Source organism: Primulina eburnea, chromosome 15 (genome assembly GCF_022965805.1).
Source record: "Primulina eburnea isolate SZY01 chromosome 15, ASM2296580v1, whole genome shotgun sequence".
NCBI lineage: Eukaryota > Viridiplantae > Streptophyta > Magnoliopsida > Lamiales > Gesneriaceae > Primulina > Primulina eburnea.
The window spans coordinates 32,332,489-32,353,068 of record NC_133115.1 but is presented as its reverse complement, the minus strand read 5'-3'; the positions used below and the strand labels follow the sequence as shown (position 1 = coordinate 32,353,068).

Sequence of the window (20,580 nt, the reverse complement as noted above, 5' to 3'; positions counted from 1 at the left end):
TGAAATTAATGAGATTTTTTTTAAAAAATCATGAATTTCGTCTAAATCGACATTCACAAACATTTTGTGACATGTCACGTGTTTGACACATTTGAATGATAACAATAATTGTTTCATTAATATCTTTATCCAAATGAGTTGTGATTTTATTTACAAAATATCTTCATATTATACACAACGGCCTACTATTCCGAAAGAAAAATGAAACGTGTGATCATAAGTAAATTATGTATAAATCAGAAAAGTTATTTAATTACATTTATTATGTGTTTTTCAAAACAATGTCAATAAATTTTATAAGGTGTCTTCTAATAAGACGCTTACTTTCTTTAGAATTGGTTTAATCATTTCCACTACGGGAAATTTTATATTATAATGTATCCGTTAACTTTGTAATATAGAAGAAAATTATCACATTAGTAATACGTAATAATTAAAATTTTGTACAAATAGATGAATAATATTTTTTACTTCTCAATCATGAAGACAGATTTCAAAGTGTCTTGTTGTTCTCGTTGTTTTCATCTTGGAATGATTCAACTCATATATGATGCTGAAAAGATGAGTCATTTCAGAATTCTATTTTGTAGTAGATAAAGTTAGTAAGATAAATAGAATAAAATTGGTTTCTAATATAATATGCAATATTGCATTATTTATAATTTTAAATTCAAATAAGATATCCCAAGGAACAAAAATTATATATCGGATGCTTTTGATGAAATTATATCATACATTAGCTATTTCAAATCATAGAAATCTTGAATTGTATCCATTGGGTGTCAAACATTTCTGATTATTGAGGATAATATACATGTTTATTGAGAGTAATTTAATATCCATTTGAAACTCATTTGAATCTATCTATTTAATTTTGTTGTTCTCTCTTATTTGAATTTTTAAGAAGACAATTCAATATATACAATATACATATGATTTTTGAAGAAAATTACTACAATAATTTTTTAAGATTAAGTTAATTTCGAAATAATATGTATTTGAGATAAAAAAATTATGATTATTAAATGGTAAGTTAATGTTCACTAGAAAAACTTGTTGTAATTATAACTTTTAACACTCAATCAATTTTATTTTTAAAAAAATTAAATAAACTAATTAAATATTGTATTTATTTGTTAGTAAGTAATTTGGGCAGGAAATTACTTAAAATAGAAAAATTTATTTTTGAATGATTTACCTAATGAGTGATACTGAACATTGCAATCATTTATATTTTAAATTTATTTACACATTTTTTAATTAAATTGATTGATATAATGAATGCAAATTTTTTATTATAGTTTATGTTGTCAATAGAATTTAGTTTTAATTTGAGTAAAAAATAAAAAACATATAATACATAAATTACATTTGAATTAATATAAAAATTAATTAAATTCAAAATTAAATTAAATAAATTGATATAATCAATGCAAACAATAATTGAAATGATCATTTATTGCAGTACACATATTTCAATATTCATCATAAATATTTTTTTTTAGAATTGACATTTTGACGGGAAATTATTATTTTTGACAAAAATTCTATTTTTATTTTATATATATATATATATATATATATTCAAAATATAATTATATTTTTTTTCATTTTTCTTCCAAGCATGCGGGAGTTTCAAAGCCTGCGACCAGTGTGGGTCGCGGCACGCCCAACCTATCTATATTACTCATTCAATTAACAATTAATAATATTTCGTATAGTGTCACATCAATTCTAAATCTATGTGAAATTCAAAAGCGATAGTTCTCGAAAGAACATAATTTTATTATTTTTTCAAAAATAATAAACGATATTCTTTATATTATTATTTTTCAGTATTAGTAGTGTATTTTTAAATTTTAACAATTTTTGTTTTTATATCAAGAGCTGATGTACGCCAAAGTCGTATAGATGTCATATCAAGAAAAAACGACTAAAATTTTCAAAAAACAAAATAACAAATTAATGATTAAAATCACAAAAATAAATATAAAAAACATAAAAATTACAATTTTACGTTTATTTTTTTGATTTAGTCTTGTATGAGGTCAGTCCTATTCATATTCACCCGTGAGACCGTCTGACACAAGTTTTTGGTTTATTTTTTCTCCAGCCGAGACCGAGTTAACCCAACCCGAGTGAGTCTGCCTTCGACGCTCACTTTTCATCCAAAAAAGGTTCGATGCATATTCTCTCTCTAAAAACCAACAAATTTCTGTTTTAACTGTCCTCACTGTAACTTCCTCTGCTAGCTTAACCATCGTCTCGTATACGCCGTCCTCCCTTCGATTTCTCCTCGTTTCTTGCATGTTGTTTCCCAATAATCCGGTGGTGGTGGGGGTGCTTTCGATTTCTTGTTTTCTCTGGTAATGGCGGCTAAGAAAGCTTGGGAGGGCTTCTCCAAGGGGCTCGTGGAGGAGGTGCAGAAATGTGGTAGCATGAAGCAGACTGGTGTTAGCCTCCGCTACATGATGAAATTCGGATCCCGACCTACTTCCCGGAATCTACTCATCTCAGCCCAGTTCCTCCACAAGGAGCTGCCTATTCGGATCGCTCGCCGTGCTATTGAACTCCAGTCCCTCCCCTATGGCTTGTCTCTTAAACCTGCTGTTATCAAGGTACTCTCTTCTCTGTGTACGTACATTCCAGCTGAATTCCTTTCCATCTTGTGTAGGACATATATCCCTTTTTTCATATTTCAAGTATCGGTAAGTGTTGATGTGGTTTCGTGTTGTGACGATCGATTCCTTCGTTCTTTCGTTACTTGGAGTTGGAGAATAGAAATTTGGAATGGATTGTTTATTTTATTCTCTGGTTTGACTATGGAGGTCAAGTGTAGAAATTTCGCAGACCATGTGGAACGACTGAGTTGACTCTTTTGATGTTCTATCTTTTATTGTAATCTTTTTTAAATGGGACTTGAGATTCTTTCCACGCAAATAATTTAATAGAAAAAGGAGCTTTTGAGAATGGAAATTGGCGCAAGTGCCTTTTGATGTGATTATTCCATAACTGTTTGCTCTGTGAGAGTTCATGTGTGCTGTTGTTGCTATGTTGTGGATGAGATAACTGCTCTTTTTTCCGTAAGAGTTGACATTAGGAATTTGCGCAGATCACGAGCTTGGTTTAAGCTCAGTTTTTATCCAGCCACATATAATTTTTATTTTATTTTTATAGCACATAAAATATATCCTGTGGATACTGGATTATTTGTTCTGGATTGTGTGTATTTCATCTATTGTTGTTTTTGTCTGGGTGTTCCTCCCCATTTTGGGTCTGTGGTTGAATTTGTGTGTAGGATAGCAAGTTCTTGGTCTGTAATATCATTTATTAGCTGCTGCAGTGGGAGAGAGTGGGAGGTTCCGGGACGGTCGTCATATGTTTATATTCGTATATAATCTAGTGTGAGTGAGATTCTGCCTCCCTTGAGTACTAAAAATCTTTGTTTTTAATTTTGCCTGCCATATGTGTAGCTGACCAGTAATTGTATGACGTAGCCTGTTACAGCAATGACATTACGTTTTATGTTCTTTTTTTGTTTTCTAGGTAAGAGATTGGTATCTGGATTCTTTCCGTGATCTTAGATCCTTTATGGATATTAAGGATAAGAGTGATGAGTTGGATTTTACGCAAATGATTAAGATGATAAAAGTCAGGCACAACAATGTGGTCCCTATGATGGCTTTGGGAGTGCAGCAGTTGAAGAAAGATATGAATCCTAAAACTGATTATGGGAATCTGGAGGAAATTCATCAGTTTTTGGATCGATTCTATATGTCTAGAATTGGGATTCGCATGCTCATTGGTTAGTTTTCTTGCTCTTGAGTTGGCTTGCGTATGTCTTGTTTTGCTATTTACTTGGAATATCCACTATCACAAATTTGAATATAGTTTTGGTGTTGTGAAATTTGCTAAAATATTTCATGTTCCACTCAAAACTATGTTGAGGTCAGGGCAGCATGTGGCCTTGCACGACCCAAATCCAACTCCTGATATTGTCGGCTATATAGATACTAAAATGTCTCCGGTTGAGGTTGCAACAAATGCGAGTGAGGATGCCCGTTCCATTTGCTGGCGGGAGTATGGCAGTGCACCAGATGTTAATATCTACGGAGACCAAAATTTCACATTTCCGTAAGTTAATTGATTAGGTCTAGTTTTTAAAATTTTTATACACGTTCCAGCTGTATGTTGTCTTTATACATTCCCTGAAAATCTTTGAACTTTTGGAAGTTTCTCTATTCAGATTTTACTTCTGTTTACTATAATCATATCTTCTTTTAATGCAGGTATGTACCGCCACACTTGCATTTGATGGTTTTTGAATTGGTTAAGAATTCTCTTCGTGCTGTTCAAGAGCGATATATGGACTCCGACAAGGTTCCACCTCCTGTCCGAATTATTGTTGCTGATGGACTGGAAGATGTTACGATAAAGGTAGGTGTTTTTCCTCTCATATTCTCACCATTCCGAATCGAGAATCTACTATTTCCCTACACTTATATATGATGCAATTATGGTTGGTTGAGAATCTACTATTTCCCTGCACTTGTATCTGATGCAATTATTGTGGTCGATTCTCTGTGTTCTTTAGGTATCTGATGAAGGAGGTGGAATACCAAGAAGCGGCCTTCCTAGAATTTTTACATATCTCTACAGTACTGCAAAAAACCCCTTGGATGAGCAGCCCGACGTGGACCTTGAAACGGTAACAACTATGGCGGGGTATGGTTATGGTCTTCCCATTAGCCGTCTTTATGCTAAGTACTTTGGAGGGGATCTGCAAATTATCTCCATGGAAGGATATGGTAAATTATTTTCTCAAACATTTCATTAGCAGGCCGATGCGACAGGCACTGGCCTTATAAATGCCTATAATCCCATCTGCTAACTTCTTGTTTTCCATACAGGAACAGATGCTTACCTCCATTTGTCCCGGTTGGGAGATTCTCAAGAACCTTTGCCTTGAGGGTCAAAGTTGCCCGCGAATGAATTTGAAGAAGACGAGCTTCCGTAAATACCGGCACACCCAAAAGAATCTAATCGTCATTTTGGGTGCACCTTATTGTTGATCAATATTAAATGACTTGTAGAAATGATTGTTTTTACTTGTCAACTGCACATTGCTTTAGATCTTTCTGAAATTTTCCCCGTTTTGGTTATCTCTATACCTTTACTTGCGTACAAGAACTAAGTCATATTCTCCCGTCTGATTAAAACTGCTTGCGTAATATACACACAAAATACCAATTTCAGGTCTTATAATTTCTCAAACTTGTTTTGCTCCTGTATAAAATATATGTTAGGACTTACTGTCACGTGGATAGACTGAACCTTTTATTAAAACTAATTAGAAAGAATGTACATATTCTGAATACATAGATTTTATTCTAGGATTGATGCAATTTAAGTGTCCTGATTCTATTTCTATTGCCGAGCTTATTGAATCTATTTCGGGTTGAACTTTGATGTCTAAACTTTACTCGGCAATTTGCGGTCTCTGCCAGATCATTAATTAAATGCTTAAAAAACAAGCAAAGAATGAAAAAAAGTCGAGGTTATATCTTTGCAGCTCATCATTTTTGGCCGACTGCCGAGTTCATCAGTACTCTATGTTAAACATAAGATAATGCGAAGAACGTGAAAACAATAGCAAGAATTTTTAGACTGATTTACTTTCATGATTAATTTTATAATAATTAATAAAATATCAATATTTATAACTCTATTATTTTTTAATAATAATCATCATCTTTGATTAGATGTTATTTTGAAATTTAATTAAGAAATTATTTGACAATTAAAAATAACTTTATTACATTCATGTTTTCAGTTTTTGGTATCCATCATTTAAATGAAATAAATCTATTATTCAATTCCTATTCTTATTCCATTCCTAAGTTGATTTCGTTTCTACTTTATTCCATTCCAATATACCAATCGTGACCTAAGAATATGAAATTCAGTTAGAAGCACACGTCTTCAAAATAATAGTAATAACAAGGGAACACACACTATTGCACGGGAGCTCAACTAGAGATATCCATTTGAATAACAATGCATAGAAAAAGCTCCTGCAGGCTGATTAATGGTAAAAAGGTCGCAGTTTTTAAATTGTGAGTATACTAGTGCTTTCTTTTCTTCTCCTTCCGCTTTCCTGTCTTGCTGATCTTCCATTTGCCCACCCCACCTGGCCGCTTTACTTCTTCAATTTCTCGAACTTTACGTTTCCTGCATAAAATACGAATTTCAGAAAATCAATAACCATGATGCATGACCCGCTTTGTTCATTGTAACACCAAAGAAATTGTCTAGAAATACAGGAGTCAGAAACATCATCAATGGGTTCAATGCCTATTTTTAGCAGTATCTCCATGCAAAAATAAAAGATATGTGCAAATCTGGCAAGCACAAGGTACCTATACTCTCCAAGGGTTCTATCTGATAGCAGCTCATCAGCAAGGCTGGCTTTTCTCTCTTTCTTAGTCAGCCTGCCTGTGTAGAACTCTGTTGCCGACTCTATGACAGTGCCTACCTGATAAATTATCAGGTGACTCAATGGCTTAGAAAACAATAATGATCATTCAGATGACACGTATCTTACATTAAACTACCAACTTGCCTGAAAATACTTGGGAAGTGTTTTTGATTTTGTATCACCCTTCTTATAGTGTCTCTTTGGATCAATGACATTTCTCAACTGTAACAATCATAGAAGACAATTTCTTATCAAGAGAATTCTTGTAAATAGATATATTAATACCAGCAACAAGACATTATAACAAGATTGGTTTCCCGGTTGACACTAGCTGTGGAACCAGTCAAAAAAGTTATTAGCAGAGATCCAGCAAAAACTCCATCTTTTTCATTGATTCTAAATGTTAGAAGCCTGAACTAGTCACAAAACCAACAAAATCAACAAAGAACAGCAATTTAGATCCAACCAATTCATATAATATCTTACAGAAACCTGAATAACCTCACAATAAGCCATACAAGAACAATACTCAAAAGGTAATCACATTCTTGAAAAAGATGGATAGCCAGATATCATCTGTCTAGGAAGTTATATCATTTCAGAATTTTATCATCTTTTGCTTTATCAGAAAACTGTTGGTAACATAATATTTCGGCATAATATGCAAAAGTTGGCTTCTTTTGATGATATACTGTTCGGGCAGCAGAAGACAGTGATTAGGAGGGGATCACCTTCAATAGCTGGAGATCTTTTTTCAGCTCCGGAGTAATAGTTTGAGCAGGCATGTCAAACCTATACAAATTGAAGGCCAACCCACATTACAAAATCATCTTTTGCCTACCTGCAGACTACAAAAGAAGCGAGTTGAAACAAAATAAAAGAGTACTAGTTACCAATTGCTGCCAGCGGTGTCCTTGATTTGTTTCTTAACAAGTTTATTCAGATATCTGGGGTTATTCGGAGGAACAAAAAGGCCATCTATGAGCTGAGAATTTTGCTTGTAGAGCGAAAAGGATTCAGCATTGCTTTTCGATGAAGAGCTTTCCTTTTTAGGAGATGACGATTTTAACAATGGGATTTTAGGTTGCCATGAAAGCCCAATTAAAGCTTTGTCTTCAGACATGGCGAAATCTCTCGACATCTTTCAGATTTCGTATGAAAAGGTCACTCGAGGGCACAGCTCTAACAATTTTGTAAATAGGGGTTTTTAGTCGCAGGGCAGACAATTTTGTAAATTAGGGTTTATATATATATATATATATACATGATTTATTTATTTATTTTCTTTTTTTATTCAAAAAATAATGTTTGAAATTAAATCATTATTTTTAACTTGTACCCCCGAAACAAAAAGATTTTCCCAATTATAAAATCCTTTTCATAGTTTAAGTTTTTTTTTTTTAAATTAAGATTATTCATTTTATTTATTCAAACACCCATTCTCCTTTTGTGTTGTACATATTAATTTTGTATTTTAATGATATATATAATTACAATTATTTTCGGTGTTAATGATATTAATAATTTATGATATATCCATCACAAACGTGATAAAATACAGATGATGGATTTTCATTTTTAAATCAATTATACAATCATATATTTTATCTAATTTTTTTCAATATAATATTTACAATTTTAGATAGAAGCATTATTTTTATGCAATCAAAAAAATTAACGCCAAAAAATAAAAAAATTCTTACTAACAATTTTCAATAGTAACAGAAGAAATTGTTGAGCACCATTTCGAGGGATAAAGCTGGTCAGTAAGAATTTCTTTATTTTATGGATTGTGTCGATTGAATTAGTTAATTGTCAGCAAAAACCAAAAAGGGATGCTCCTTGCCCTTTCTTCTATTATCATGTTTTTACAAATTTGGCCAACACTAAATAACTTCACAACTTAGAGAGCAGCAAGGTCATATTTTATAATTACATATATACACTAAATGAGAGAGAAGGAAAAATCAAGCATACTGCATTTTAAACAGATTAGGATGCACTAGTTGATTGGTGTGAGCTGAGAGAGTGACTACTAATCGGTCGTATCGTCATCGTCATCGTCGTCAAGAAAGTTAAGATCTTGATCATCATCTGAAGTCGCATCAGTCCGAAAATTCAACGGTTCTACCATATCTGCAAGGGTGGCCATCTCCAATGATCCTTCGTCGAACTCCAGCAAATCATCCTCATATGCATCTCCATGCTCCGTGTCAGTATAAAGGGTGGTGGCCTGTTGAAATACGATGGTCGAGACAAAACGTTAGGAGTTGCATTAAAAAATTATGATGAAAGTTGTTCATGGAAACTTACAAGCATACTATCAAATAAACATGCTTAGAGAGCAAGTCCTAAAGGGGTAATGCTTAGAGAGCAAGTCCTAAAGGGGTACCTCATCTTCGTGCAACACTTGTTTCTCTGTCTCCACAACCCAATCATACAATGAACTTTCTTGTAGAACACTGTCAAGAGACACAGAGTCGCTCGAACTTTTTCTTATCTGGCGCTCCCGAAGCCTCAAATTGTAGTGAACGTACATAGCCTCGTTCAATCTTGTTTGCGCCAAACGATTGTGTCTCTCTCCATAGATCCGATCATGCATACTCCAGTTGTGCTCACACCCAAAAGACGAGCAAGTTTGACTTAGTATACGCACTGCTATTCGTTGCAGCTCCAAACAATTAATCCCATGTTGTTGCCACCAAGCAGCTGAAGAAAAAGAAGATTGGCTTTCGTGGAAATACTCTTGAAACATGTAATTTATCAGACTATCTCAAATGGTATAACCTGGATCAAGCTCTGATCTAGTACTGATAGCCAAGTCAGTTCCGAAATCAGCTTTTGCAGAACCAAAGTCGGAAATCTGGTACAGTAAAGCCAAACATTAGAAGAATATGTACACGCACACAAGGTTAGAACTCTTCGTCTAGAATACAAACGTGATAAACAAGTATGCTCACACCTGCATGGATGCTGAGACTCTTCTAGCACTGTCTGGTTCCAATCTAACAATGCATGCATTCAGGCCTCGTACGACATCCGGATGCTACAAAACGCAAATTAAACAAACATTATAAAAATGCAAAGAAATTTGATTCTTGACTTCTTCAAGATCCTACCAGGATAAAATCTGCACGATAACGGAAAGACGGATTCAGGAAATAAGCAGCCAGATAGAGGGGATGGTGAAATAATGAACTCCATTGATCGTCAATCAATCTCCAAAAGGTTTCATATTTGCGTGCATCATCATTATGATTGTTTTTAATCGCAAGCTTTGCGCTGCACATATCATTGTAAATATATGGAATAGAGAGTTTCTCATCGCTATTGATCTCTTGAAGCACTTCGATTATAGGGTCCACTAATCTTTTAACAAACTGTAGCTTCCTCCAAAATAAGGAATCCAGCACAATACTTTTCACCTCTTTACCCTGGTCCAACTTGGAAAACTTAGAGGAATTCCACTTGTTTGACTGAAACATTCTTCTAAGACCAACCCTATGGTGAAGCAAGCTTAGTAATGTGGTAAAACTTGAAGCATACTGAGTGATAGACGGCCTCAGAAGTTCCTCACCTTTAGTATATTCTTTTTTCATAAGATTGTACAACCACGCCGAATTGTAAATTAACTTCGTAATTTTTTGGCCTTTCTCTATGCAATACCCCACCCTATTTAGTTTCATAAATTCTTTGAGTATTCGATCAATACAATAGGAAGCACAAGGCGTCCAAAATAAATTTGGTCTCTTCTCTTCCAGCATCTTCCCCGCAGCCTGATAACTGGGAGTATTATGTGTGATTACCTACAGATATAGTTATCGCCAAGAAGGAAGAAAGAATGAGGAGAGAGTAGTCAATCGGTAAATAATAAATGATTTATTTACATTTCGTGTAATTATAAAGCATGTGTGAAGCAAAAGATACCTGTACTACATTTTCCTCCCCCATGTCATCCACCACTTTGTCAAGCAGTTTATATAAATAGGTTGCATCGTCAACTACACCTGTGGCATCAACTGAACAAACAAAGTGCACACCACGAGGGCAAGAAACCAAAATATTGATCATCGTCCTACCCTGAAGATTTTCCCAACTATCTGCCAAAATAGAACACCCCGTAACTGCCCAGGAAGACTTGAACTCTGAAAGGTAGTTCTTGATGGTCGATATCTCATCCTGTAAAAATCTACCAGATAGCAAATGGCTTGAAGGCCCTTTCAAATCTGATCCATACTGACCAATCGACTCCAACATTTTCTGAAAGTACTGGGAGTTGGCTGCGTGAGAAGGCACTCCCGCATGATAGAAGAACTTGCAAATAGCAGAAATGACTTCTCTTCGGGACCTTTTAGAGGAACCAGTTTTCACTTGGTTTCCACATACTTGCATCTCAGATTTGGGCATCTTCAGGACATTAGCATCAAATCTTGGCCTTTTTGACAATGATTCAGTCCCATTACACAAGGACAGCCCTTTAAAAGTTCTTCCAAAATCTCTTTTATATCTTCTATCACCAAGTACTATTTTATCATTGCCAATATGACAGGCAGCTTCATCGTCTTCGTCTTCTGAATTTAAATAAAAGGTGGATATCTCCTTAGTGCCAGGTCGTCTGTGCCTCCGTCCTGTGCGATGCCATTTCATGTTCTCCTTTATCTTGAGATAAACTTCTTCCGGTGCATTATTACAAGGAGCAACTTCACCAGGTATCCTAGCCAAATGTTGCTTGAACCGGTTAATACCTCCACTAACTATCTTCTCACAATAGTTGCATTTTACTTTCTTCTTCCTGTCATCCTGAGGGACACCATGTTCCCAACCAGGGTCAACATATCCTAATGAACGAAGCGGAGCCATATCTATCACCAATCCTTTGTCACTTAACAATTGCTTACCTTTGTTCCTGTATGCAACAGGCTCTTCCTCCTCCACAATATCATTGTCAGCGAAATTAAAATATGATTGTTCATCAAATTCAACTTGCCTTGATTTCTTACCAATACGGCACCCCTCTAAATTTGCTCGCATTTTCAGGCAAACCTCCTCTGGAGCCTTGTCACAATGCGTTACTTCACCAGAAAGCCGAGCTATATGCTGCTTCAACCTGTAGATTCCACCGCTAACTACTTTGCCACAGTAATTGCATCTGACTTTTTTCTTCCTATCATCTTGAGCAACACCATGCTCCCACCCCGGATCCACGTACCTGGAGGAGCGATGCGGGGCCATCTTCAGACCATCCCAGTGGAAAGCGTATAGACTGTCCGAGAAAAAGAATAAAAGGTTATCAGTAGTTACCGTTTCAAAGGCATTGAGAAATCTCTAGCGCTGTCAGAGATTTGGGAATCTCTGAACAGTTAAATATTAGCTAAGGGAAGAAATCCAAGTCCAGAATCCAGACTAGAGCAACTTTTTGAACAATTCCCATGATGACATGATTAAAAAGCGAAATTCGACAATTTAAAAGGAAAGAAATCAATCCTTTCACACCGTAAACGTCAAAAGTGATCAGAACCACCTCATCCATCGAACAACGGCAGTGAGAAACTCACAAAAGTCTCCGAACCAATATTTCACCATCACTGACAGCACCAGAAGTTCACCTCAATCCAAAAAAACTTCTTAATAATTCCGTACTGTCGTTATTTCAACATTTACATATACGCATACACTCATCAAAGATGACATATTCAAGATATTTTGCAAAACTATGCTTGGGATTTTCATACCTCGAAACTTCAGGTTACAAAACCAGGAGAGAGGATTCCCAACGGAGGAATTGAAAGTGTAGCCGCTGATCAGATTCTGATTTTCTCGAAATTATCAGTATTGAGTTGGATCGGATCGAAGGAAACGAGTGGTGACTCTGTGAGTGGACATTGCTTTCTACTTTCTAGGGTTTCTTCCCTTTTTATGGTAATTATTTTTAGGCAAAAATTTGTGTGAGACGGTCTTACGGGTTGTATTTGTGAGACGAATCTTATTTGGGTCATCCATGAAAAAATACTACTTTTTATGCTAAGATAATTTTATTTTTAATTGTGAAAATGAGTAGGGTTGACCCATCTCACAGATTAAGATCCGTGAGACGGTCTCACATGAAATCTTACTCTTATTCTTATTGAGTTAATTTGATTATATTTCTTGTTTATTAAACTATACTAATAATAACGACAATTCTTTCTTTGCAGCTTTTTGACATTTTGCTTGACATTTATGATAAAATTACCATCATCTTCATTAATATGGCATCTTATTGTAATTTCACAATTATAACATTTTAATACATGTTTGATAATGGGAGGATACTATTGAATTTCAGAACTATTGTAAATGAATGGATGAATGTCTGTTTATTGGAGTCCTGGATAACGGTAATCGTACTGAAAATTGAGTTAACTAGACAACGTGACTTCGGCGTGAAAAGTGATTCCGATGAACAACAGGTGATCAACTCGTATATATGGTTCATCTGAATAACGTGACTTCGGTCCAAAAACGTAAGTTCATTTTGATTCGAAAATGATTAAGTATACAGAATTTGTGTGAGTACGTTGGGAAAAACGCTACACCATATGTTTGGTGAGAACCATCTCTTTAGCCTATCAGTATAATTATTATATTAATATTGACTTCAGTTTGTTTTATAATCATTATATTATTTTCGTTCTGATACTATTTTCGTTTTTGATACATCATATTGAAATATTACGCAATTATATCATATTTCGACTTGTATATTAAGTAAAAAAATGTTAAAATTTGAGAATATTATATTTCGAATTTATGGTTAAACAAATTTCATGTTACTAAATATTCCCCACATCATTTTCGTTTAATTTTCGTTTTTCTGACATTAAAGGAATCTGTATACTTCGGGAATCATTTGTTTAAAAGAAAGGAATCATTTTGACTTGCTGAGATTTTTTATGAGTTGATAAATTCTACTTTTTATATTGATAATGATATGGGTTTTCTTTCGGCAAATCCTAATTTTAACTGCTTTAGCAAATAATTTCATACTTTCGGAAACGGGTCCATTATTATGGGAAAATTGGTTCTATATATTTCTCCCGTCATCTAGACTAATTTTAATCTTTGGATCTAGACTCTTATAGATTTACTTTTGAACTTTACCGAAAAAACATCGAACCAAAAATAATTTCATTTCAAACGTGAGTGTAACGTGCCACGTGACCAAATGGACTGTGGCCAAAATAATTTCATTTTCAATCTCTCCACCTCAACGAAATCCGAACTTTTAAGATCACAACACAAACTTATAATGTATTCTCTTCACTTTCATCAACAATCATTATAAAGTGTTCTTTGTTTCAGCTCGGAGCCCTGCTGAATTCTCATTTGTATTTTGTTGTAGCTGTTCTAATTCTAACCTTGATGAGAGGGGATTTGAGATCCAGATTTTGCTTGCATGGTGGTGGACGCCCGAGCTCAATGGAGAGGTCAAATTTGGTAATTATTACTTGTTTGCTTAATTGTAATTTTTCACTCGGCTTGGATAAGAACAAATTGCAAATTTTAAACTATACAAATTGGATATCTTTTCACTCTTTTTTGCCCTACAGAAAATATTCACAAGATGTCATTATTATTAGTCTCGATGAAATCGTTCATTAGTTGAATAATATCATTTTCATACTGAAACATCATTTTACATCAAAAGGAAGAAAAGAAGTGCAAGTAAATCCAGGATTGCACATTCCTTTTCTGCTATATTTATTCACATATATGGTGAGGGAATGTACCATCTGGTTATTACATTAGAGGTATATATATCTACACCAGGGGACATGTTACAGGAGTGGTGCCTATTTGGCGATGTCTTTCTAGCCGGGTTACACATGCTTCCAACCGTAATGTCTCCGGGCTTGAGTTTTCGTCGACTTTAAATATTCACGCGGTTTCCATTTAGCTATAATAGAATGAGTACACAAGAATTGCTTTACCAGCAATGTTGAAGCCACAATCTTTCACAATGCAGTGGCTGAGAGCTGCTCTTGGATTTGAGGTACACCCAACTCGTTTGAAAATTTGTCACACAACTGCATAAATGAAGGTGGGTGTTAGAAATTATATACAAGCAAGAAAGGGACTGTTCAAGAAATGTTACCTGTTTGTACACTACAGGATCACCGCATGCTTTTCGCAACTCAACGACGTACAAGGATGGACTTATCTCAAAAACCTGCAGAAGTAGCAATATTTACCATGATTTTCGAGCTAAGAAAAATCAAGGTTCAAAATCAGCATCTGATGTCCCATGAACTTACTTCTGCAGCAACTGAGAGACTCCCAGACGCATTCTGACATTTGCGATCCATCATGACTTTCAACTGTACGTATTCAAAATTTGCAACGCATAAGTCAATTAGAAAAACATGTCGCGTTTGCCCTGAATGCAGGTCTTTATGAGTGAACTAACAGCGGATAGGAATCAGTATATAAAAACTAACCTTTCCGTTTTTCTTTTGGACATGAAATCCCATTTGTATGACTGTTTCTTCTATCCTGTCCAACAGTTCTTTTGGAGAATGATTTGATGTAAATCTGATCTTCCTCTCAGAGACATCCTAAAAATAAATAGTTCACAAATTTTAGTATTAATATCGCTAACTTGTTCCAAAAGATATATACATGTGTTATCATCACTCTTACCTCTTTTTCAAAGAATCCCGAAAGATCTAGGCAAGAGGACATTCCGATTAGCTTAAATGCATTGATTAGTGCTGGTGAATGATGATCTTTTCCTGCATCTGAATGCTAAACAGCAGATTGAGAATGCATTAATTTCAGAATGGAATAAAATTAACACAAAATAGATTCAACAATAAAGGATTTAGTTCTCACAGCCTCATTTGAAGATGATACATCATCATCTGTGCAAGCATTTTCATTTTCTTCTTCCGTGGGATCTAAAGGGGTGTAGTCTAGTTTGAACCAGTCATTTTCTTTGATCTCATCCCTGGTTATCCGTGTACGAGGGTTGGGATCTAGAATCCTCTTTATTAGGTTTCTGACCCCAAGAGATAACCATGTTGGTATATGAGCTTCCCCCTTCATAATCTGATACACAATTCAGAACATTAAACTCCAAAAGATGGAGTAAGAATTTTAAAATTATATCATCGTGCCTGAGAAGATTTTTTAGGGATCAGACACCGAACCTTCTGATAAAGAACTGCGAGATTTCGATCATCAAAGGGAAGGTATCCTGTCAGAATCACGTATAAGATGACGCCACATGACCACGTATCCGAGGCCGCACCATCATATCCTCTATTTGAGAGAATCTCAGGGGCAACATAGTTTGGACTTCCACAAGTTGTATGCAATAAGCCATCATTCTGAATAGGTATATTTCGTTAGAAAAATATAATTAAGCGAATAAGAAGAAGATGGTATTGAAAATATCATAATTTAAGGAGTATCTAGATTCGTGGGCTACCCTGAAATGTTGAGGCAACGCACTGAGGCCGAAATCTGTTATCTTAATGTTTCCATTTGCATCAATCAACACATTTTCTAGCTGCATTAATTTATGCAAACAACACCCATTAGACCATCGATAGTTGTACTGGTGGTGAAGGAAGGTTGCATTGATATTGGCGTCGCGTGAATTCTACGATCATTTACTCATAGTCATTACATCACTCACCTTGAGATCTCTGTGAAAAACGCCTTTGTTGTGACAGTAACTAACGCCATCAATTAACTGCTGGAAGAGCTTCCTGCCTTGAGCTTCCCGGAGTTTCCCTTTGGATGCCTGTATACCATGAAAAATGATAAACTGTAATTATAATAATGTATGGTAATGTGAAATTCGTTGATAGTTATTGACCGTTGCACTTGCCTCTAAGGTTTTGAAAGGGAGGAAAAGGCAATAATTTCAAGATTCTTACAAGAAAAAGAAGCCTAATCCAAAAACATTTTCATACGCATGGATAATTCTAAAGAGGACAAGTGTACACCAAAAATTATACAATTGATATTCCGAAAATAGATTATTTAGTTTCTTAACAGAGAACTAACAAAATATATATATTAATCCACGCATGCATCATGGAAAAGATACTTACAATTCTATCAAATAATTCACCACCATTCACGTACTCCAGGACCATGTATACCTTGGTCTTGCTCGCTAAGACCTGTTCCCATATTCATTCAAGTAGATGTTAGCACCAGTTGTCCATAACTTAAAACATTAAAAAACATGCAGCGCACTTGGGAGACCGAGAAAGCAAGAAACCCCCAATTTTCTGATGACGTATATCAAGACCCACAACGTATTTTTTGTGTGTGTGTGTGATATTACCAATTTATCGTCATAATTACTGTTGTTACATGTTACAATCTCAAGTGTCAACATTATATTGTTGTCTTTATTGTTACCATGTGGTGTGTGAACCCAATCAGGAAAAAAAAGAAAAGAAACAAAAACAAAAAAACATGTGTGTGAAATTTATTGGGCGAGTCACATTCATACACCACAAGAAGACGTATATGATGGGGCCCAAATACGGATGATGAAAATGAATCATCGTTATCTATTTTCGCTTTTACACTTTTGTGTGTCCACCACAAAAAAAAAATCCTCCTAATCTTGCTTCCAGTGTTCGAAAATACGTTGTTTAGACGTGGTTTTTGAAAAAAACGATATCTTCAAACGTTGTGGAAACAATTCATCGTCGTCGTCGTCGTATATAACATATAATTTTTTTCATTTTCAGTTTTTTTTAAAAAATTATTCGACATATTTTCTATCCATTTGTATTAGATAACGAAGACGAATATACCATTAATTTGGGAGTAAGTTTCATGCGAGACCGTCTCACGGATCTTTATAATCTGTGAGACGGGTCTTTATAATCTGTGAGACGGGTCTTTATAATCTGTGAGACGGGTCAACCTACTCATATTCACAATAAACAATAAAAAGTAATAATCTTAACCTAAAAAGTGATACTTTTTCATGGATAATCCAAATAAGAGATCTGTCTCACAAATACGACCCGTGAGTCTGTCTCACACAAGTTTTTGTCTTAATTTTTTGTTTAAATATGACATAATTGTGTTATTAAAAAATAAAAAGATAAAAAAAATTAGATATTTAGTTTGGAAAAAAAGTAGACTGACTGTCCACCGTCCACCTATTACTTTTTAGAATTCTTAGATGCATCAAACAAAAGAGCCTTTTCCCTATTTATTCCGTACGTTGTCTCTCCCGTAAAATCGCAAACAAAGAAAAATTGGCATTTATTAAAAAAAATCATCGACATTTCCGAGAATAAATATCATAATTTGCTTAATCGATTTGAACAAGAAGCCTTATCCAGCAATTGATTAATTGTTAACAAAAAAGTGAAAGCCCGATTGGATGTTTCTCACCAAAAACACAAAGCAACGAAAGATTAGTCTGGTCATGATTAGATTTGTCGTTCAAAAAATGGCGAGGTAGCTTTAATTCTTATACAAGTGCGAGGCACACACACATACCTCATATAATCTGACAACATTTGGATGTTTGAGAAGCTTCAAAGTGCCAATTTCCCTCTTAATCTGCACTCCTCCAATCGAAATAAATATGTCAGAAAAAGGGAAAGAAAAAGAAGAAGAAAACAATAATTCACCAAAATTACTACTACAAGTCTAAAACAACCCCAATCGATTGAATCACAACACGGAGGAACAGGAAAAACAGGTAAAAATCCAAAACGGACGCAAAACCGTCGACCAGAAAGTTTCTCAACAATCGATCGATTGATCAGCTAGAGTACCTGCTGGGTGAGCTTGAGGTCGAGAATCGTGTTCTTCTCCAAGATCTTGATGGCGAAGGGGCGGTCGGAGTCGGTATGCCTGGCGAATTTGACCTTCCCGAAATTCCCTTCTCCCAGTGTCCTCCCGAACTCGTACTTCCCCAACCGCATCCCATTCTTCTTATTCCTCTTGCAGATCGGCTCCTCGTCCGATCCTCGCAATTCTTCGTCATTTCCTGCGTGCAGAAGCACCATTTCCGGCGATTAACCTTAGAGTTTGCCTGCTCCGGTACTTGAGAAACACTGAATATTTAATAGCACGATGGTTTTGTGCAGCTATATATAGATATTGATTATTGGATTGGGTAGTAGAAATTGAGGCAGTCTCCTCTGTGACTCGTTCCAAAAATGAAAATTTTAATATGATACAACATTTTATTAAAATTATAATCGGCGAAAATTTAAATATTTTAAATTATATATCAATTCAAACATTATATTTCGATTATTTCAATGAGCAGTAACATTTATTGTATCTCAAAAATATCTCTCACAATAATTCAAGTACTTATAATCAATGTCAGTCTGACCTTTGATGCAAAATAAAGATCCGCATGTTGGTGGTCATAGTTCAGCTCAAATTTTTTAAACAACACAACAATTCAAACACTACATATAAGTTGTTATATATCTAACATACACAAATATTACATTTTGATCTAAAAAATGGTCTATTTAATTATAAAGAAAATAATACAAAATATCAAGTAATAAAAATGAAATGTAGTAGAGAGATTATTTTAAGAAAAAACTTGTGTGAGACGATCTCACATGTCGTATTTTGTGAAACATATATTTTATTTGGGTCATACATGAAAAATACGATTTTTTATTGTGAATATCGGTAGGTTTGACCTGTCTCACAGTAAAAATTGGTCTCACAAGATACCTATTCTTTATTTTATTGTGCGTTTCTTATAATTTTCATTTTATGACATTTTTTTAGGGGCATATTGGTACTTTCGTAATTTGCTTGTTTTTCACGTGTGTAAATAATTAAAAAAGAAGGGATGGCCGGAAAGTTTGAAAAAAGAAAAAAGTTAATCTTATCCTCTGATTTTTTATCTTTTGTGATTAATATTTGTTTCACGTGATACCAATAGAGTTTCGAAAGCTATCGTGGAATATTTTACTCTATATAATTATTTACATTTAAAACAAAATACACGTGGCATCTTTCTAGATGATTACGGAAGCAAAAAGAGCTTCTTCTTTTTGAACATCATCTCTTCCACGTAATCTTTTACGTGCTTTAGTGCTTATATGATACGTTGTCTTTTTTTATATATATATAAAAATTCTTTGGATTTTAAATAGTTTTTTTTTTTCAATTAATTTGATTAGTTGTGAATTTTGTGTGAGTAATTTTGTTTTGACAAAAATATGAGACAAAAACATACGTGAGACGATTTCACGAGTCTTATTTTGTGAGACGAGTCTCTTATTTAGGTCGTACATGAAAAAATATTACTTTTTATGCTAAGAGCGTTACTTTTTTTTGTTAATATCGGTAAGGTTAACCCGTCTCAAAGATAAAAATTCGTGAGACCGTCTCACAAGAGACGTACTCTAAATATTATAGATAACTTGTACTTTTTTATGATCAACATTCAAAACTCATGTTCAAATGTACAAGTAACACATAATTTAATCATATATTGTATGATATTCTTGCCTCATAGACTTAAAAATCAAGACTCAATTGTAACAATCTTCTCTCCAACTAAAAAAAACAATTTCTTGATTAGTCCAAAAATTTCTAAAACAAAAATTAACATACCAAGTCATTGTCTCATTAAATCACTGCACAAATTTCCCATAACTCCATTTCACATCAATTGCAGCGGAATGGGCCAATCCGCAGCCCCGCAAAACTTTCGTTTGAGCGGGTTAGAAAATTATCAATCCAATTCATCTGGTTGACCGTCATGTCCGTCAATTTTTTGTTATATTTAACAAGTTGGGCCGAGTAGTCCGCAACTCGTCATAGTCCGTCATTTAGCATGATAGGTCCTAACTCATTTTGACAACTCTAATAAATATACTTCTAGCTAAATAATGTTTAGTAATTATATTCATTCACTGATAATATTTTTTAATAAATATAAAAACCATAAATAAATAATATTTTATGAAGAATAAAATTTGACATCAATAAAGTAATCGCAATAAATAATTTCCTTATGATGATAAGACAAACCCTTCTTGATCACAATTCACAACAATATGTTCATATTGAAGGAAAGAAAACGATGATATAAT

The 20,580-nt window shown here is 34.4% G+C and overlaps 4 protein-coding genes across 5 annotated transcripts; 1 reads left to right on the top strand and 3 right to left on the bottom strand.

Moving 5' to 3' along the window:
• Positions 1-2,167: 2,167 nt before the first annotated feature.
• Positions 2,168-5,267, top strand: LOC140815043 (pyruvate dehydrogenase (acetyl-transferring) kinase, mitochondrial-like). Its single transcript, XM_073174148.1, has 6 exons — positions 2,168-2,618; positions 3,547-3,805; positions 3,954-4,134; positions 4,290-4,437; positions 4,595-4,808; positions 4,911-5,267. The coding sequence occupies exons 1-6, from the start codon at positions 2,370-2,372 to the stop codon at positions 4,967-4,969; spliced, it is 1,110 nt and encodes a 369-aa protein (XP_073030249.1). The 5' UTR covers positions 2,168-2,369; the 3' UTR covers positions 4,970-5,267.
• Positions 5,268-5,961: 694 nt separating this feature from the next.
• On the bottom strand, positions 5,962-7,720 carry LOC140813993 (rRNA-processing protein fcf2-like). The gene is made up of 5 exons (XM_073172835.1): positions 7,372-7,720; positions 7,210-7,270; positions 6,619-6,700; positions 6,420-6,531; positions 5,962-6,231 (listed from the first exon to the last, which is right to left on the bottom strand). Exons 1-5 carry the CDS (start codon positions 7,617-7,619, stop codon positions 6,126-6,128), a joined length of 609 nt encoding a protein of 202 aa, XP_073028936.1. The 5' UTR covers positions 7,620-7,720; the 3' UTR covers positions 5,962-6,125.
• Positions 7,721-8,290: 570 nt separating this feature from the next.
• On the bottom strand, positions 8,291-12,390 carry LOC140813624 (uncharacterized). 2 transcript variants are annotated; one of them, XM_073172215.1, is made up of 8 exons: positions 12,211-12,383; positions 12,000-12,084; positions 10,406-11,741; positions 9,598-10,284; positions 9,441-9,524; positions 9,266-9,341; positions 8,871-9,187; positions 8,291-8,711 (listed from the first exon to the last, which is right to left on the bottom strand). In XM_073172215.1, exons 2-8 carry the CDS (start codon positions 12,059-12,061, stop codon positions 8,514-8,516), a joined length of 2,760 nt encoding a protein of 919 aa, XP_073028316.1. In that variant the 5' UTR covers positions 12,062-12,084; positions 12,211-12,383; the 3' UTR covers positions 8,291-8,513. The 2 variants fall into 2 exon arrangements, with proteins under 2 accessions (XP_073028316.1, XP_073028317.1); XM_073172216.1 differs by lacking the exon at positions 12,000-12,084 and having other exon boundaries at positions 12,211-12,390.
• Positions 12,391-14,115: 1,725 nt separating this feature from the next.
• LOC140814725 (CBL-interacting serine/threonine-protein kinase 1-like) lies at positions 14,116-18,652 on the bottom strand. Its single transcript, XM_073173808.1, has 12 exons — positions 18,280-18,652; positions 17,999-18,061; positions 16,579-16,650; positions 16,158-16,265; positions 15,948-16,028; positions 15,667-15,846; positions 15,350-15,565; positions 15,158-15,262; positions 14,956-15,072; positions 14,773-14,835; positions 14,613-14,687; positions 14,116-14,544 (listed from the first exon to the last, which is right to left on the bottom strand). The coding sequence occupies exons 1-12, from the start codon at positions 18,511-18,513 to the stop codon at positions 14,473-14,475; spliced, it is 1,386 nt and encodes a 461-aa protein (XP_073029909.1). The 5' UTR covers positions 18,514-18,652; the 3' UTR covers positions 14,116-14,472.
• Positions 18,653-20,580: the final 1,928 nt, after the last annotated feature.

What these genes read in the sequence shown, in the direction of transcription:
- LOC140815043 (XM_073174148.1), top strand. Translation starts at nt 2,370, where the DNA reads ATGGCGGCTAAGAAAGCTTGGGAGGGCTTCTCCAAGGGGCTCGTGGAG. An exon ending in TTAAACCTGCTGTTATCAAG is followed by an intron (nt 2,619 to 3,546) that starts GTACTCTCTTCT and finishes TTTGTTTTCTAG; the next exon opens with GTAAGAGATTGGTATCTGGA. An exon ending in GACCAAAATTTCACATTTCC is followed by an intron (nt 4,135 to 4,289) that starts GTAAGTTAATTG and finishes CTTTTAATGCAG; the next exon opens with GTATGTACCGCCACACTTGC.
- LOC140813993 (XM_073172835.1), bottom strand. Translation starts at nt 7,619, where the DNA reads ATGTCGAGAGATTTCGCCATGTCTGAAGACAAAGCTTTAATTGGGCTT. An exon ending in GACACCGCTGGCAGCAATTG is followed by an intron (nt 7,271 to 7,371) that starts GTAACTAGTACT and finishes CAATTTGTATAG; the next exon opens with GTTTGACATGCCTGCTCAAA. An exon ending in TCCCAAGTATTTTCAGGCAA is followed by an intron (nt 6,532 to 6,618) that starts GTTGGTAGTTTA and finishes TTTATCAGGTAG; the next exon opens with GCACTGTCATAGAGTCGGCA.
- LOC140813624 (XM_073172215.1), bottom strand. Translation starts at nt 12,061, where the DNA reads ATGGTGAAATATTGGTTCGGAGACTTTTGTGAGTTTCTCACTGCCGTT. An exon ending in GCCGTTGTTCGATGGATGAG is followed by an intron (nt 11,742 to 11,999) that starts GTGGTTCTGATC and finishes TTTCTCGGACAG; the next exon opens with TCTATACGCTTTCCACTGGG. An exon ending in TAGATCAGAGCTTGATCCAG is followed by an intron (nt 9,188 to 9,265) that starts GTTATACCATTT and finishes CTTTTTCTTCAG; the next exon opens with CTGCTTGGTGGCAACAACAT.
- LOC140814725 (XM_073173808.1), bottom strand. Translation starts at nt 18,513, where the DNA reads ATGGTGCTTCTGCACGCAGGAAATGACGAAGAATTGCGAGGATCGGAC. An exon ending in CGTTGCCTCAACATTTCAGG is followed by an intron (nt 15,847 to 15,947) that starts GTAGCCCACGAA and finishes ATACCTATTCAG; the next exon opens with AATGATGGCTTATTGCATAC. An exon ending in CGGGATTCTTTGAAAAAGAG is followed by an intron (nt 15,073 to 15,157) that starts GTAAGAGTGATG and finishes ATTTATTTTTAG; the next exon opens with GATGTCTCTGAGAGGAAGAT.